The 17,325-nt window shown below is 52.7% G+C and overlaps 4 protein-coding genes across 4 annotated transcripts; 2 read left to right on the top strand and 2 right to left on the bottom strand.

Annotated features, from left to right (window-relative positions):
• Positions 1-3,334: 3,334 nt before the first annotated feature.
• Positions 3,335-4,206, top strand: M406DRAFT_326131 (uncharacterized protein; the record flags this gene model as incomplete). Its single annotated transcript, XM_040920047.1, has 3 exons — positions 3,335-3,503; positions 3,702-4,020; positions 4,104-4,206. The coding sequence occupies 3 exons, from the start codon at positions 3,335-3,337 to the stop codon at positions 4,204-4,206; spliced, it is 591 nt and encodes a 196-aa protein (XP_040781668.1).
• Positions 4,207-6,360: 2,154 nt separating this feature from the next.
• Positions 6,361-7,362, bottom strand: M406DRAFT_246210 (14-3-3 protein; the record flags this gene model as incomplete). The annotated part of the gene is made up of 1 exon (XM_040916399.1): positions 6,361-7,362. One exon carries the CDS (start codon positions 7,360-7,362, stop codon positions 6,361-6,363), a length of 1,002 nt encoding a protein of 333 aa, XP_040781667.1.
• A 4,805-nt stretch (positions 7,363-12,167) lies between these two features.
• Positions 12,168-12,317, top strand: M406DRAFT_32521 (uncharacterized protein; the record flags this gene model as incomplete). Its single annotated transcript, XM_040919958.1, has 1 exon — positions 12,168-12,317. A coding segment is annotated over one exon (150 nt), but the record flags the coding sequence as incomplete, so codon positions are not given.
• Positions 12,318-12,968: 651 nt separating this feature from the next.
• Positions 12,969-14,004, bottom strand: M406DRAFT_247366 (uncharacterized protein; the record flags this gene model as incomplete). Its single annotated transcript, XM_040916464.1, has 2 exons — positions 12,969-13,485; positions 13,583-14,004. 2 exons carry the CDS (start codon positions 14,002-14,004, stop codon positions 12,969-12,971), a joined length of 939 nt encoding a protein of 312 aa, XP_040781665.1.
• Between the last annotated feature and the right edge of the window lie 3,321 nt (positions 14,005-17,325).

Genomic DNA, 17,325 nt, shown 5'->3' with positions numbered 1-17,325 from the left:
AACGCCCGTCATTGTTCCTGGTATGGCCTCTTTTTTTCTTTCTTTTCTTCTCGCCTACCTAGGGGTACGACGATCATCAGCTTATACGGCAGGAAAAAACGTCACACTGGCTTTGTTGCCGTGGCTCTGAGGCTGTCGCAGCATGTTTCTTCATTGCATTTTCCCCCTGCCTTCTTCCGCGCAACCAGGTTCGGACCAAATTGGTTCCTCGATCTGACACTTTTTCGCCTTTTCACCCTTCCTTTTGGATTCCGCACTAGCACCATGGGAGTCACTTTGTTTTGTCGCATTCTTGTTCCTGGCAAAGTCTCCTGTCATTGCTATTTGTGGCTTTACGGAAGACATCCGGATACCTTGTTCTATATTTTCATGTCCCTGGATATTGGTCCCGGGTTTCCAGCTCATGCACAGCGGCACGAACATCTCACGTGGCCAACCAGGGGACTGCAGCCATGGAGTAGGGCTAGGGATGTGTCATAGAGCAGCTGGTCATCTGTGGCTTGCGGTGGTGCAGTTAAGCACAACCTTCCCGCCCCCCCCCCCCGGTCTTCTTTTGCGACATTATGCCTATAATGGGAACGTAAATCCTCTTGGAGGGTACAGTCGCTTGGCCGATAGACTCATGTACACACTTTTTCGACCACTCTAGCTACCGAGGCCACGACTTCAGCATACGTCAGGATGTAAGAAAGCACACGTTGGAGAGCAGCTCCTCGTTCGTCACTCAGCCGCATGCCCAGACTGAACTCCGAAGGATTTCTTTGAGGGAACCTTTCGAGACGACGACGAGGCCACGATGCCTCCACGAGCGACACTGCTCAAAAGACGCGTCACTGTCCTCAACGTTGCGCCAGACCATAGCAACGTCGCTTATGGCCCAATGCGCAGATGCGCCTTTTTGGGAGAGGGTTGTTTAGGCATGCTGTCGACAGCGCCACGTCAAGCCACATAAGATCGCCAGTTCACCTTTTGACGCGCCTATCATATCTTTCATAAGCTGCATACAGAGTTCGCAACCTCTGTGGGCCTCATTGTGTGAGTGAAGAGTATACTCGTGGTCTGGGCGCATCGTACCCAGGCAATCCACGGGCCGAACATGCACTGCAGATCAGTACGTATTAGCAGACGCCATCTCATCACCACCTTGACCGGAATCATTCACCCGCTGGTTCGGGTCCAATCTGCTTCTAGTAAGATAATCGAGCTCTACACCACGACGTGTTTAGAATTGTCAGTCATGCCGGGGAGAGCCTGGCATCTTGGCTCTACCTTGGCGTTACGCCCGTTGTGCTACAGTCCTGTCGTTGCCCGCCCCGGCAGCGCCGAGACTTTTCAAAGAATTAAGCTTATCCGCTTGATGGTAGACCGCCAGGGACAGGTATCCAGTCATCCCTCAACCACCTTTTTAGAGACGCTCGTGACGACAAAGGTGCAGATTATCATCAGTCATCGTCGAGGGAGGGGTGTGGAGACAATAAAGCAGACAAGCAGGCCAATCTTGGGAGGCGAAACTCGTTTCTGCCTGGTATGCATGGCTGATGCGCACCGCAGGCTATCCTACAGTACCACACAAGGTTTTTACCAAATACGAAAAGAAAAGAAAAAAGAAAGAAAAAAAAAGAAAAGGAAAACAAAAAAGAGAAGGAAAGAAAGAAAGAGAGAAAAAAGAAAGGCACTAGTAAGTACCAGATCTGCAAAGTCCAATCTACGACCCCTCGTGATTGAGGAGGACAGCCAATCTGTTGGTGAGTACGTCGTGGAATAATCACTCATTCCCTCACTCCACCAAGCTTAGAAGCCAGTGATATTTAGCAGCTATGCTTCTTTTTAGTCTCCAGTCCTCCAAGGACTCAAGCGAGTCCTAGCAGATCAAGGCAATGGACACACAGCGCATAGTGACCGTCTGGCGTCGTATTTTCCAGTACTTGGTTTGCTGCCTATTAGCTCCTGCATGTCAGACGCAAGGCTGTCCCTGTGCTTGTGGCTCCAGGTTTCTTTTCAAGTCTCTCCTTCCTATGGGCAGGGATCGAACGGGTCACCCTACCCCGGTTATCGCCTGGCTCTCCGAGACCATGGCTTACAAGCGCAACCTTTCCTTCTTCCTCTTATTCCTCTTCCTCTTCTTCCCGGGCCTGGTCTTACTCGCCCGTTCCCAAAGCATCTATTGTATCTTTCTTCCTTTCATGTCCGGGCCGGTACGTCGTCCCCACACAACGGGTGGAACGTACTATGTAAGTCCTTATGCATGTGTACACGCCGCCTCCTCTTGCTCATCATCCCTCATTCCTCGTGGCCCCTTCCCCCATGTCGTTACGAGTCTCCATTTCTCGAGTGGTACCCACATACGGTTCCTTTGAAAGAGATATTTCGTGCATCACCCTCCTCCTCCCTAACCTAGCGCGTGGCTCTGGCCCCTCCCTCCCCTTCCGTCTCTTCCTTTGCCTCCCGACCCCCCATGCTTAAACCTCTGCGTCACCATCTGTCGCGGCTGGTAATCATCATGTCCCTTCGGAGTACTCGTCGACCGCGGCCGGCATAACTAGGCGCAGGCAATGTCCTTATTCCTCCTTTACCCCTGCCAGTCTCGTTCCTTTTCCTTGCTCATCGTCCTACGCGTCTACCAAGTGGTTTACGTTGCAACTTACACGTACAAGGCGGGACCTGGTTTGCCTTTGCCCGACCTAGGTGGACGACCAGGGTCGTAGTATGGCTAAACAGACAATGGCTCATCTGCTATATATTTGTCTGGATGTTGCCACCTGAATATCCAGTCCGTCGTGTTGCACCTCAGGCATATCATATCATATCAATCTGTCGTTGACAAAGAAAAAACAACAAACCCCTTCCTACCCTGGCCTTGCTTAGTCTGGCTATCAAGGTCGTCGTTGTGGAGCACACCTACTACTATCCATATGAGATATATCCACCATCCTGGCTATCATCCAAATTTGGGCAGTTCTATAGTGTGTGCATATGTGTATTTGTTTAGACAGATTTGAGAATCTCCTCCTCGAGGCGTGAAATTATAACTTTCCGGCCTTTCCCCCCCCCCCCCCGGTACATGTCCTCCCTCGACCCATCTGGTATCACCGAGTCAATTGCCAACCTCTCTATCACAACTACACATCTTCCCGAGAAGGAACAACCCGAAGAGCAGGTCACTCCACGCCAGGAAGATTTCCAACCGACACCACCACTACCACAACCACAGCAGCAACAACAGGCCGAATCTTCTTCATCAAAGAGGAAGCTTGAGAAATTCCGAGGGTCTCGCTCCTCTTCCTCCTCCTCTTCTTCCGGCTCAAACACCGAGACAGAACCATCATCCACCAAGATGCCCTCCGGCTCATCCTCAAAACACCACTCCTCCTCCTCCAGCTCTAAAAAGCACCACTCCAGCTCCTCGTCCAAACACTCGTCGTCCAAGCATGACGACTGGGCGGACGTGACAGAGCCTGAAGAGAGGCGGCGGATCCAGAACCGCATTGCGCAGCGGAAATTTCGTAAGTTTTTACTTTTTTTGGGGGGGGGGTCCTATTTTCACTTTTATATGTTTTTTTATGAGATGTTTTACCTTTGTAGTCGAGAGCCTTCCAAGCTTGAAGAGACAGTTAAAAAAAAAAAAAAAAAAAAAAAAAAAAAAGAGAGAGAAAGGAAGAGAGAAAAATAGAAAAAGAAAAAAACACTGACACACATCATAGGCGAAAAGGCCCGCGACCAAAAGGAACGCCAGGAACGGGATGCCCGAAACCAGGAGTTCGCCGGGTCCTCGTACGCCGTTCCCTTCGGCTCCGACCTGGCAGGCGATGACCAGCTCTCCGGCCTCCCATGGGGCGGCCTCAATATCCCGCACATGGTCGCGCGGGGCCACGAGTCCGCCAGCCAGCAGGGCAGTTGGCGCGACGCCTCGGACCAGCAGTACGACTCTCAGCAGCAGCAGCAGTATTACGATCCGCAGTTTGCGGGAGGTTCGTTTGGGGGAGATGACATGGGTGGTAGCGCCGGCGGCACGGCATATGGGTATGATTTGGCCGATGACAGGTATTTCGACACTTCGGCTTCATCTTCTAGCCCGTCCTATTTCTCTTACGACGCTTTCTCAGGGGACGGCGGCAGCAGCTCGGGGAGGAGGCGCTAGAAGAGGCCGAGGAGGACCAAGGGAATGATGAGGCGCAGAAGGGCAAGGGAAAGGGATCAGCGCGATGACTTGTGAGTTTCTTTTCATTCTCTCTCCTTCACTCTCTTATTTTTTCTCCTCTTTCTTTTGTTTTGGTTTCCTCTCATCGTTTCTCGACTCATCTCTTTCGATATTCATACGGAGAGGGGAATCTGATGTTGACCAAATCCCACAGATCTGAAACGAAATTCATGAATGAACCAGCCCGGGAGGCAGGACCGGTGAGAGATGATAATAATTGGTAATACGGCACAGGCTCTGTTGTGATAACAGCATCTTTGGGATAAATGGGCGGTGACATCCGGATAGACCCACCCCTCAACATTGTCAGCTTATAGAGTTTCCGGCGCCAAGGGCAGACGGGGTAAGGCACACAGGCAGGCGTTCAGGCTCTCGAACGACTTTCGGGGTCCAGGAGGAGACACGGGGGTGCGATGACACAGCAATGCCCATCTCGTCTTATTTCCTTTCTTTCTCTACTTTACAAGCCATACAGGGGGCCTTCGCGACCCGGTAATGTTTTGATACACCTGATTTCGGGGTGCACACTGGAAGACGGGGCATCATCTCGACGGAGAAAGAAGTCGCAGAGGGCAGACCTGATAGATCTCCCAGTCAGAATATACAAATACATACATAAATAAAAATAGCGTGAGCGTTTTCACTTCCAAATGGATCTTAATCATCTCTATCTGGCCTTCGTATTGGAATTGAGATTTGCTGTGAGCTACTAGACATAGCCACATAGTAACCTTACCTCTCGTATTATTCGCATTTGGTGCCGGGAGAGCATGTAAGTAAGCAATCATCTCTGAAACGTACTTTTTATTTACAGGGTATCTATATTTCGGACGTGACAACTGTTCTCGGCTTGGAGACCCAGACTATTACAACGCTGTCAGCATGATGTGCTGCATAGCAGGATCACGACCTAACAGCGCATCATGCAGAAGAGATGCGGTAATCAGGCCACCTCACAACGTCAGAGCGAGTATATGCCGGCCGGGCATTCAAGGCCGTAAGCACGGTGGTGGATTTGCTCCTGTTTGGACTCCATGTTCCATTCTTTAGGTGACTGGGTTGTGTGAAACGTATCTGGGTGATTAACTAGCCTAGGAGCTTAGGACTGGTCACTCTTGAGCTCTGCCTCAGACTGGACTTTTGTGTAGGCTGTATGTTGAAATGGACGGGTTCTCGTTCCTCAACGAAAAGATTTTGGCCTTCACAAAGGCTCAATCTTCTTACAAGAAAATATTTACGCTATGCTCGTCCTTCTAAAGTACCTAGGCAGAACGCATTTAAGCAATTACGAAAAGAGAAAGAGTCGTAAATATAAGAGAACAAGAGGTATCAGCAAGCCGTAAATCACTTCTCATATAATACATCGCACGTTGTGTGGTAATTGATAGTCCCGGTGCGCCCTGACTTCAATTTTGGACAGCAATTGTGTTGGGTTATTGGCATTCGACGAGGTTCAAGCCCCAAACATTTCGTTGCAGACATCAGCACGCAGATATAATTGAGCTGGTCCGGCCTTCCTTTGGGACGCCGAATGCTTAGGTGTTTTTCTTGCTTCAAAGTGGTGTTCGTTTCCTAATCTGATACGAGGTGATGCTGCGGCCTACTCGAATTTGCTGCTGTATTTCGTCTGTGTTTTTAGCTTGGTGCTTGGTGTGTGTATGCAAGGACCGGAATCGAAGTACTAAAGCAACATCATCTCTAGAGTCGCCGAGAAGTTTCTCCATAGCGCTGTTATTCTCATAATTTGTAGATGAAACGATACGCTAATCCATATGCATTTAATAGAGACTCGTTATGAACGTCATTTGGACAGGTCGCTGGCCGCTGTCGTATTCTACTTGGTAGCCGTGCCTGCGCACAAATTCAGTCGCTGGTCCAAAATTTCGCTTTCCACCTCATCTCCCTGCTTCTTCGCGACCTCGTCCACCACAGTCCAGATACATAATCTCAGACCGATCTGGGGTATCAAGTACGATGCAAACGAGAATTCCGTGCTTTTGAATTCAATATCATCGACATCAACATGAATCTTCTCGCAACCAGAATTTTTTCGCAAGCCAAACACGCCTCTGCTTCCAGGATAGAGCAACAGTTGCTCCAGAACCGAGTGGCTGCACCCCGTATCTCACTGACTGGTACCATGACGGGGTCGTCTCCAGCTATTATATAAACCCTGGCTGCGCCTCAGAAGCCGGGGGAGGCATAACAGAGCTCGGCATTTCAGCCTGTGGCACCGGGCTCGGCTCGTCCTGTACCTCTGCCTCTACTTCCCGGGCCGACGAAGGCTCAGCCTGCTGCTGCGCGCCAATAACAGTACCCGGACTCGACGCCTTGCTCCTGTTCGATGGTGGCTGGCCCCGCTTCATCATCCTGCCCAGAACGGTGACAAGCTCGCAGGCATCCTGAAACATGTCGTTGTCGATGCCCTCGGTCGCCTCGTACACCTCGTTGATTGTTTTGCGCGCGAGCTTGCGACTAGCTTCCTCGTCGTGGGCGCACTCGTACAGGAATGCAGAGTACTCTGTCTTGATAGAGAGCCGCAGGGAGTGGGAGCCCCAAAGATGCTTATCCGCGAGCGTTAATGCGTCGCGAAAGTGTCTATGCGCCGTGGGGAGGTAATCGCCCACTGGGAGTAGAAAAGCGCCTGGTGGTTCTGGACCGAAGCCTGGTGGTGGCGCGACGGGCCCGCCCTCGTAGGGACTTCTTTGCTGCATGGCGGGCGAAGCCTCGAAAAAATCGTCATCTCTCGCTATGCCTTTGCCCTTGTCAAGCCTGGAAGGAGTGGAGTCCGGCGATGATATATATCTTGCAGACACCGGAGGTTGGTTGTGAAATAGGACGACGACGTGGTATAACGAGGCGCGCAATTTGTAGGCAAGCACCTTCAAAACGCCCGAATTAGCAACCATCGGAAGCACATACTGCTCCAGCATGACCAGTCCCTCTCTGGCCAGCCACAGGATATGGTTGTATAGTGTTTGGGGTCCATCGTTCGCGTTTTCAAGTCCCAGTTTCCGTTGCTTTCGCGCCTTGACCAAGAGATCAGAGAGTTGGTGAGATAGACCCAGAAGCTTGTATAAGATGGAAGAAAGCAGTGGGTTCTCCGGTTCCACTTCCTTGGCAAGCTTGCCAAGGAACTTCCGATCGACCACCGAAGATGCCATCAATTTGAAGGGGCTTGGGCCGTTATGCAGGTTGCTTGTATTTGCAGAGGTATTGCCTCAGAATCGCTGAGGGCTTTGAGTGTGGCGTGCTGACTCTCCGTAAACTCCCTTCGGTTCCGGTTGGCCGCCGCAATCAAGGAACTGGACAATGCCACAGTCGTGGGGCGTCGACTCTATGAGACCTCAGACAAGTTCGATGAGGATGCAAAGGGCTTCTTCACACTTCTCCCAATAAAGAGTGACGATGCGGCTCCTTCAAGCTAGAAGGGTGAGGGGCGGGTTTACTGAAATCTCCCAGATGCTACATAAGGGGTGATGAGCTGCTGTTGGTGACGTGCGAGAAGCATAAGTCGATGTGGACTTATCAGCGATGGTTGTGAGGCAAATCCACCTGGTGGGTGTTGTCTCTGCCGATGTAAATAAGCACGGTTCGGGATGCCCAATGATATGAAGACTGCCAGTAATATAGTGTTAGCTTTCTCACTAACTTCTGCACATCAGCAGTGTCCGACTGACCAGGGCCAGTCACCACCAGCAATTTTCTTGGGATAAGTGCCGCGTATTTCCAAGCTCAGACACGTCAATTCGAATCAACAATAGACCGCACTGCGTCAGTAAGGTGGAAGCTTCGTGTTGAGATGCAACTGGTAAGATCGACAAAGAGCATTGCAGATGTGGGAGCTACTGTTCTGGTGTTATTCCAGGAGACCATTCCTGTAAATTCTGTTGCAGCACACAGCAAAAATCTCCGCGAATTGGGTGATTAGAGGGCGTGAGGGCCCGACGTTTCTTGTTCTGGACGAGGACTGACGTTCCCGTGATAAGTTCCCAGCCACAAGCGGTGAGATACGGGCGAACCGGGCAGCCGAAATCCCCCTCGAACCTCAAGTTTTAGTGAACCAGGGTTGTAAGTGGAGCCGCCAGATTCGAGGTCAGGCGCTTGTTGAGCCTCTTCAGGGGTCCTGAAAACCTGTCGGAGGCCTGTCGAGGGTTCTTGTCAACCACAGCTCTGGGGACAGAAAGTTGGGAGCGACGGAGACCTGACCTGATCTGGCCGGGTTTTGTTGCGTTGCGATCTCAGCTATGTATGCAGTACCGCCGGAGATGAAGGATGCCAACGGACCCTCTTAGCCGCAGGCGCAGGTACGCCCAGGTCGTGCCGAGTCTGCAGCGGATGATGTAGCCCTAAGGGGAGCTGCAGGGCGAGGGAACGCTACGTGCAGAATGGCGCGGAGTGCATGCATACACGAGAGAATAGGAGTCGTCGATATATGCCCCAAAGACCCAGTCTAGTCTATTATACCTGGCCAAGGGGAGCTGCACCCCGCAGTAGTCGCTCTCGTACCCTCGTCGAAACAAGCCGTCCTGGTAGTGTAGTCTGTAATAATAGTAGATAAGATGGGGAGAAGGAAAATGCAATGAAGATGTTGTTGAGGTCGCGAGTGCGACTAGAAATTGATGGCTGAACAGACTGCCTGGGCAGTGGTATTATGCAGTGCACAGCTCCAAGAGCTCTGGCTTTAGGATGATGAAACCCAAGGATATGACGACTTAGGCCAGCTGCAGTGGCCGGCGTGGGGCGTAGGCGTGGTTAAGGATGATGACGATGCAGACGGGTTTTCCTGCAAGGTGACTTGTTCAACGGCGCGTGGCATGGCATTGCATGGTATTGAAGCTTTCTTTCCTGTTCGCCCTGCAAGGCCACTTTCAAGGTCTGGGCCGAGTCCCCACGTCGATGGGTGAGGCAGCCCTTGCCACCGTAAGAGCAACCGTAGGCCCAGCCCCTGCCACCGCACCTAGTGCAGACATCCGAGGTTGGACGTAGCGAGTTCCAAGCATCGAAAACCTGTCATGCGTCCCCTGAAGTCGGTCTGATCGAGAGCTCAATAGCACCATAGTAAGTATAGTGATCAGCACCCCATGCGAAGTGTCCGCCTCACAAGACGCTGCGCTAAGCATCGTCCTGTGCTGGAATCGACGCGCGCGCGTCTACGGATGACCGCTGTAGAGAGGCAGGCGCTTCCTGAGACAGGGACTCGACAATTGACCTGATGAATGTGCAGGGAAGAGGACAAAGAGGCCCTATGTGTGTAATTGCCATCGATCGTATGCAAGTCATGGGCGGAATAAAGCCACGCAGAGGCGCAAGCGCTGACCCAGCGTGAACGCCTCTTTGGTACACAGCAAGGGCTCTCTAGCTGGTAATGCCCATGTCCATGTCCATGTGCAAGTTGGGCTGGCTCGACATGCCGCGCGGTGGCGGTGATGTGTGTTGTCAAGAGCGCCTTTCGCGGGACGAAGACGACACACGAAACGAGAGAACGGAATGGAGATCGGTCCAGACAGCTCAGCTGCTGCCTTGCGAGGTCGACATAACTAGTTCGTTACCTTGCCTAAAGGAGGATGTTGCGGTGCGCCTTCCCAGGTTCAAGCTGGTATGGCACCTGAAGCTCAAGACGGAAGCCCCCAGGTGGGCTTATGCCTTCCGCAGCTTCTCAAGAAGAGTGCTGGAGTGCAGGGAGCAGGGATGCGCCATGAGGAAGAAGCTGCTGGATCTTGGCTTGAGCCATGGGATTACCTCATCTTCTCATCGTCGCCGGCTTTTTCTTCTTCTTTTTCATCATGATATCTATCTCCACGTCTTCCACTCAACAAGAAGTCCGTTCTATCTTTGGTCATCCCCAGTTTGGCCCGATGAGGAAATTCCTAGACCGCGTGTCTTAGACATTTCTTCCTTTCTCCTCACTACCTTATTTCCCACCCGTGCCCTGGTGCGACCGACGACCTGGCCTCACCCGCCTCGACCCGCCTCACCTCTGCCAAAGTTCATAGCGACTTTGGCCCTGTCCTGATCACATCAAAACACACATGGCTACCCGATGTTGTCACACGAGTCGCCATCTAGAACACCTACCACATGTGACCGACATGCACAAGCGCTGGGCGGGTGTGACCCTGCGGCCTACCTCATTTCCACTGCAGCGAAAAAGGTGTAGCGACACAAGGTGCAAACATGGTCAGAAATGGACTGTTTGCGAGGGCTTGGAGAAAAGACAAGGCTTGTGCATCACAGCTTGGGAAAGCTTGAGCACCCCTTTTCATCGTTGCTGCAGTGTACTGCACCGCTCACCATCACGACCATGATCATGTTTAGGACGCATCTTACGGACAGCTTAGCCACGAGGCTCCCCTCTATCATCAAGATGACTCGAGGGCCGCCACGCCACGCCACGCCACAACGAGCCAAACCATACCACACCACCACAGACCAACGGTCTGGTACTCGGGAAATCCCCCTAGTATTCCAGTCCTTTATGCAAGCCCAGTTTCAGCCACCCAATTCTCCAATACCGACTTTGTGTGCTGATGGTGCCGAGTTGCACCGTTCATGGGTGCCGGCAAAGGGCGACTTCAATAGCCGTGCCGCGACGCGGTTCTAGCTGAGACTCCTCGATGTAGAGCGCCTGGGCCATCCAAAAAGGTGCGTGTCGTGGTCAGTGACCTCTGAGCTTTTACGGTCCGGCAATTTCTGGTCATGGTAACCAGCCTTCCGCTCAATCAAGCATATATGCACCATGACAGGCCACAAGCGTGGTCCTACAGGGTAGCAGCACCATATCTCATGCATATGTGCCGCCCAAATTACAATGGTGAGCAAACCGCAAACTAGCGGTGAGGGTGTTTGCAAAGCCGTCAGACACACCGTCCCCTCTCAGAGGAGGTGCTGGATGGCTTACTCTGCGCCAACTGTTACGTATTGGCGAATACCACGTCAACTAAGCCCAGTCCTCATCATCACCAAAGCTTTGTTTGCTCAATCTTTGTTCAGTGCTCTCCGCAAACCCTCCTTACAAATCCTCTCGCCATGCTTGCACGAACGAGGACTTGTAAAGTTGAGGCGCCTGGTGAGCCCGAAGCGGGCAATGTACCGCAATCCCGCAGTGCCCCTTTATTTAGAAGACACAGTCACCATGACTTGGACAGACTGCCGAACCATCTCATAGACCGGCAATGGCTCCAGATTCGATTCGACCTTCAATCTATCGAGTAAGAACGTCTCCAAAGCGTCAGGTGGGGTACACCTTAGGAAAGGATGTGGGCGTTGAAGATATTGCCTTCCACCCGACTGAGACTGCTGAAACTGGTCCACCTTCCGGTGGAGGACCACATACCTTGATCTGGGAAGGCTGGCCAGCTGGCATCATTGGGCATGATGTGAAATTATCTGTACACAACGGAGGCCTTGCGCAATCAAAGTGGCCTTGAAGGCTGCGCACACGTGTATACTGCCATGTATGGAATGATAAACCTAAATAAAGAAAGAGAAAAAACATCCCTTGAGTACTCACGGATTGCTTGGTGGATGCATGTTTGCCTCATACCGAAAGCGCTACGAGCTGCCCATCTGAGAGATCACATCCGTCCCCTTCCTCAGCGCGCAAGTCTTGGGTGAGTGAAGAAGCGGTGCTTGCTCGTTTGCCCCCGCGGCGTTCTCTGGGAGCAGATGCGACCTTCTCCTTTTGCACATGATCTGGCGAGTACGGCAAATGAGGTATACGCCAATGCAGCCCTTCCTAGCTATGGTTTCCCCTCTCAGCGGCCGATGAGTTCATTCGGCAGGGTGACTTCGAGCATGACCACCCAAACCTCCTACATCCCGCCATTTCGGTTGACTTATACTCTGGGCTGCATGTGATCGCCTGAAATCTAGAGCCTTGGTTTCCGTCCTCGCAGGCACACGAGCGTGTGAAATCGCATACTATTCCACTTGAAAAAGCATCCTGCTACCTACTGTGGCATCCACGATGTGCGAGTATTATGCCCACACGTTCCGATGCAGACATCAAACCTTCAGTTTCGCCAAATTTTGCAACTCCGCCAGCCTCATCCAGACTCCCTGTGCTGACAAGACTATATGGGCGAGCATTGATATGAACGGACCGTGCGAGGAATGTTGGATGTGGGACTCAGACGGGATCTATGCCTCCCCACAGAAGATCAAGAGACCAAGAGCAACATAACACGAGCAAATTTACCAAGATAACAATAAAGTACTTGATCTTTACCAACATGTGGACCTCGGAACATATGTGTCACCAACAGCGTAGGGTCACTTTCGAGGATGCATCTTCTGACCCGGTGGTTTTTATGGACGGCTCTGCGAACATGACTTTTGGGAAGCTTGACAGGGTGGACTCGTGGGTCCTGAGGGAGGACAACATGGAGAACAGGATGTCGTGATTTGAAATTGATGCATGAGGTTAGCGACCACTTATCAACGGTACATACTCTTCGTCGGGTACGAAGTCAGCGAGACGCTCATCTTATATGGCACGGCGCCATGCTTTAGCACGCTTTGGATGAAATATGATGAAATAGAACCAATGTTGTTTCAACGGGATAATGGCCTGCAACTATATACATTTTTGAGCTTCAAGGTTACCTCTGTTCCTGCGTGGCATATCCCAGGGGTCGGAAGTGTGTCTAGGCTCTAGGCTTCTCAAGATTCCCATATGTAGTGTACGATACGCATCCCCCCAACGCCTTGCTCATGCATTACATACATCTCATCAATTCGAGTGATTTTGCTCACATTTCAATCCTTCTCAATACATCAGCGACCTCCTCACCGCCGCTCTGTCACCCTCACCAAACCCAATGCCGTCCAGATACCTGTCCAGGCCTCCGTACTTGTCGTCCAGGTGAGCCGTGACCCCCTGTACGAAGCCCTTCACCGTCCGCCCGAACTCGTCGCTCAGGCCCATGGCGCGGATCTCCTGCAGCCGCTCGCCCCTTTCCTCGACGAGCTTCTCGTCGGTGAGCTCGTAGTCGTACTCTATGGCCTCGAGGGGTACGGAGCAGATGAGCAGGAGCAGGCAGATCATGAGGCCTGTGCGGTCCTTGCCCTGGGTGCAGTGAACCAGGACAGGGAGGGGTTGCTGCTGCTGCGAGGAAGGTGAGGATGATGGTAGCAGGGTGCGCAGGCCTGTGGCGATGTCTGAGCCGGAGGCGTCTAGGGTGTCGTTTGCGAGGCCTAGGAGGCCGCGGGGGGTCATTACCTCGCGGCCTAAGGTGGCGATCGCAGGCATGCGTTGGCCGATTGTATAGAGGGAGATGAGTTTGCTTGCCGTTGTGTTAGCTCTTTCTCTCTCTGTGTCTCTTCTTCTTCTTCATGTTCTCCTTTTATGTGATTAGATGTTCATAACGGGGTTTAGCTCACAAGAAACCTCCCCAGCTCATCTGGCCCAACATGTGCTTCTCGAAGCCAGGCCCCGTGATCTTGACGTCCCGGTACTCAATGCCGGGGATCCGAGCCGGCTCGGCCAGTGCCTTGTTCTTGGCCACGACCTCTGGGCTCCTCGTGAGGGCAGCGCGCTTCTCAGCGGCCTGGCTGTGCTCGGTCTTGCTCCGGAGGTCCATGACGGTCCTGATGCCGTAGTGGGTCCTGAGGCGGTCTCGGTCTGCGAGGGTGGCCTCGTCGGGGCGGGCGGAGCGGAAGAGGAGACCCTCCTTGAGAAGCTTTTTGTTGAGGTGGGCGTTGATTGTAGCGCCCACGTCGCGGAAGTTTAGGATCGTGTGGAAGCCGCCGTCGTGGAGGGGGGCAGTCTCGCCTTGGGCGAGGGGGTCTGAGACGGAAGACATTGTAAGTGTGTGGTAACGGGAGAAAATAAGTCTAAATGGAAATTGAGTGCGAAAAATAAAAAAGAAATTAAGAAAATCCGGGCTCCGAGAAGATATGAGTTTGGTGATCTGCTTTGATTAAAAGCTGGCTGATGTTGAGTGACGTTGGTGGGAGGAAAGCTGGATTTGGGGGCGTTCACGATCCCCTGGTTTGTTGTTGGACTGTGTGCTACGTATCCCTGCCCTCTCTACTCAGCCTGTTTGGGAAGTTCCTTGATCGAGGCTTGCAAGTGTACCAATATGGTATGTGTACAAAGAGAAGGTAGGCTGGGCTTGTTTTTCTTCTTCTTTCTTCTTCTTCTTCTGACGTGGCGGTGTGTATAAGGCTTCATAGAGACCATGAGGCTGGTGGGCGAATGCTGTTGTGGCTGCGGACGGAGGCCACCCATTCATTCACTTGGCCACAGCGTGGCGAGCCAGTCATTCCTACACATGTGTGCATAGCAAGTATACCGAGCCTGTTACATTGTACAGTACTACCCTTTCGTAGCATGGTAGCAGTGGGGGAGCAATGAGGGGTGGGGCCAGATGGTGGGACCCTGGCCCAGTGTTACCGGATCTCTGGGTCCAGCTCCTCGAGGCCTTCTAACAGATAATGCAAATACACATTACAGTACATACTCTGATATCATAGGACTATGTATACATATACTACTGTAGAAAAGACAGAATTGACACTGCTGAGTTTGCCACGGTATGACACACGACCTATGATATAGTTCGGCTCCTTCGATCGCCACTCACGTGGCACTGGAATGTGCCGACTCAAGAACGTACAGTAGTGATGTAGTCTAGTGAATCTTGTTACTTGACGGTCTTAGTATAAGAAGACCCTTTGATCAGCAGATCAACAAAGCCTTTGACGATATCTGGGGTACCATGTGGCCAGGGCAGAAGAAGAGGAAGAAGAGAGGAAAAAGAGGGGAGGGAAGGGGGGGAGGGCCAAACCAAGTCACGGAAGATTGCCGACACTGGTTGGTTTCTGTTCAGTCTTGTTCGGCTGGTTTCGGCACGTCAATACGAACGACATGTTATTGTAGCGTTCGCAGTAGTTACTATAGAGATGCCAGTGCCCCCTAAGCGCTGGGGGACAATTTTTAGAAGGGTGTCTAGGCCCTGTGGGGACTGTGCCAGGTACACCAGCCTGGAACGCCATGACAGCCCAGACTGGCACTGCTACGCCGTCTTCGGCACCATGACGTAGTTTTGAGCCTCTATCTGGGCCCCCGCCCGCTGAGAAGGGGGAAAGTGCGCCCTAGGAGGGGATCCCATTGTCTCGAATTGGGGCCCACGAATGAACGAACGAATGAACGGAACCTGATGCGTGTTTTCTACAGCGAAACGGTCTGATCGAGCTGCTAGCATACAGGCCATAGCACAAACACAGGCGCCACCAGGTCCTACCACCCTCTAGTGCGCTTTGTTCCTTCGAGACTCTCCCTCTCGATTCAGACTATCTTGTCTTGCTAGACTTGGGATAGGCTAGACTGGTGACCATCATCATCTCGCAACTGGGTTTCGACTATGTCCTGTCTGTCTCTGTCGCTTTGTCTTTCTTTTTTTTCTTCTTTTTTTTTATCATGTCCCCATCTCTCTTCCGTCGCCGTTGTCGTCGTCATCCCGTCCCCTTGCGGCATACGTGCAGACATACAACAATCATTCGACGGCACATGAATGCGCGCACAGGGCTTTTGTTTATTCTTTTGCTTCTGTCGATGCGCTGATATCACACCACCACTGCATTCGCCTTGAAACCCACGCGAGGGTCGTCCTCCACGCACTTTGTCGCACAAGGGGGGCTATTTCGTACCCTGGCTTTGCGCTTCGTCCACTAATCCTCGTTCTCTTGCTGCTTCCCTCTACTATCGGCGCTTTGATACTCTGGATGCATCTGTACCTGAGGGGGTTCACCATACAGGTATTATAAAGAAACGATGGCGGCGACAACGATAAGCACAGGAACACAAACGACCACCCAGGACCTGCAGAGATCCAATAGTCTCGCGAAATCATACCCTCTTCCATCAGGTACGGTGCTCTGTCAGATGCGACTTTCCATGATCATGGGACCAACGCTGCTGCTATATTTGGGCACTTCGTTTTCTTCTTACTGTCGCTTATGTCTTGCGCGTTTTCACTTGTCGAAAAAGGGAGGACTGCATTTCACCTATGCGTATTTCAGATATGCACACATACGTCATCACAACACCATCATCACATAATACATCAGCTCCTCAGATCCACCACCACCACTACTCCCTCTCCTTTCCAATATCACACTCAAGGCTGAAAGCGCATCCAAATCATAATGTACATTCTTTTGAACTCGTACTCACTTTCTAATCTCTGACAGGACACTCCGGTCGTCTGAAATACGCACAGCCTCGAGACCTCCCGTCGTTTCCCTCCCTTGGCCTCAAGAAAGACGATGCAGCCGCAGGCGCAGCAGCCTCACTAGGCTGGGCCAACGCGAAACCCCTGGCTCTCTGGGCGCCCCAGCACGACCCCTCCGCTCACAGGGCCGCTACTCTCGCCAGCGATCACAAGATGCCAGCCCCGTGGCAGCCCGACCGGGGTCCGCCCGGCTCCATGAAGGCCGCCGTCCTCGCTGCATCGAACGCCTCCCGTCTCGATAAGGGCACCTCGACGACTCCCAACCCTTGGGGCAACTCCGCGGCTAACCAGGCCTTTAATGCGGCTGGCGGTGGTGAGAAGGCCGATCCGCGAGAGCCGATGACGAACCTCAACAGGCAGAAGAGCTTGCGAGCCGCCAAAGGGGCGTTTGCGACCGGCGGAAGGCCGCGTTCCCTCTCGAGCCCCCAGTCGTACCCCGATTCCGCCAACGCAGCATCGAACGCCCTCAGCGCCGCGACGGTTGCGAATCGGTCAGATGTCTACAACATTAAATTGGAGGACGCCGGCGCGGTGCCTATCACGACGATGAACAGGCAAATGTACACCTCGCAGCCGCCCGTGAAGCCGGAGGTGGACGAGCGAAACCGCGAAGCCTCGTTGCATGCGAGTGCTGTGGCCATGGCAAAGACCATGTTTGCGCATCAGCAAAAGATCATTGATTCTGCGAAGCAGGGCGGCACAGGGCAACAAGGTGACAGAGGCGGGGACGCGCGCCCAGCAAGCGCAGGGACGGATGGCGCACAGCAGCCCATGCAGTTCATGAACCTCCAGGAGGCAGCCTACAAGCTCGCGCAGGAGAGGCTCGCACGCCTCCGCGACCAGCACCAGCAGAACCGTGGCCTGGCCGAGTACTATGGCACGTCACCC

The sequence above is a fragment of the Cryphonectria parasitica genome (assembly GCF_011745365.1).
Source record: "Cryphonectria parasitica EP155 unplaced genomic scaffold M406scaffold_1, whole genome shotgun sequence".
NCBI classification, from domain to species: domain Eukaryota; kingdom Fungi; phylum Ascomycota; class Sordariomycetes; order Diaporthales; family Cryphonectriaceae; genus Cryphonectria; species Cryphonectria parasitica.
This window is presented reverse-complemented; position numbering and strand designations above follow the sequence as displayed.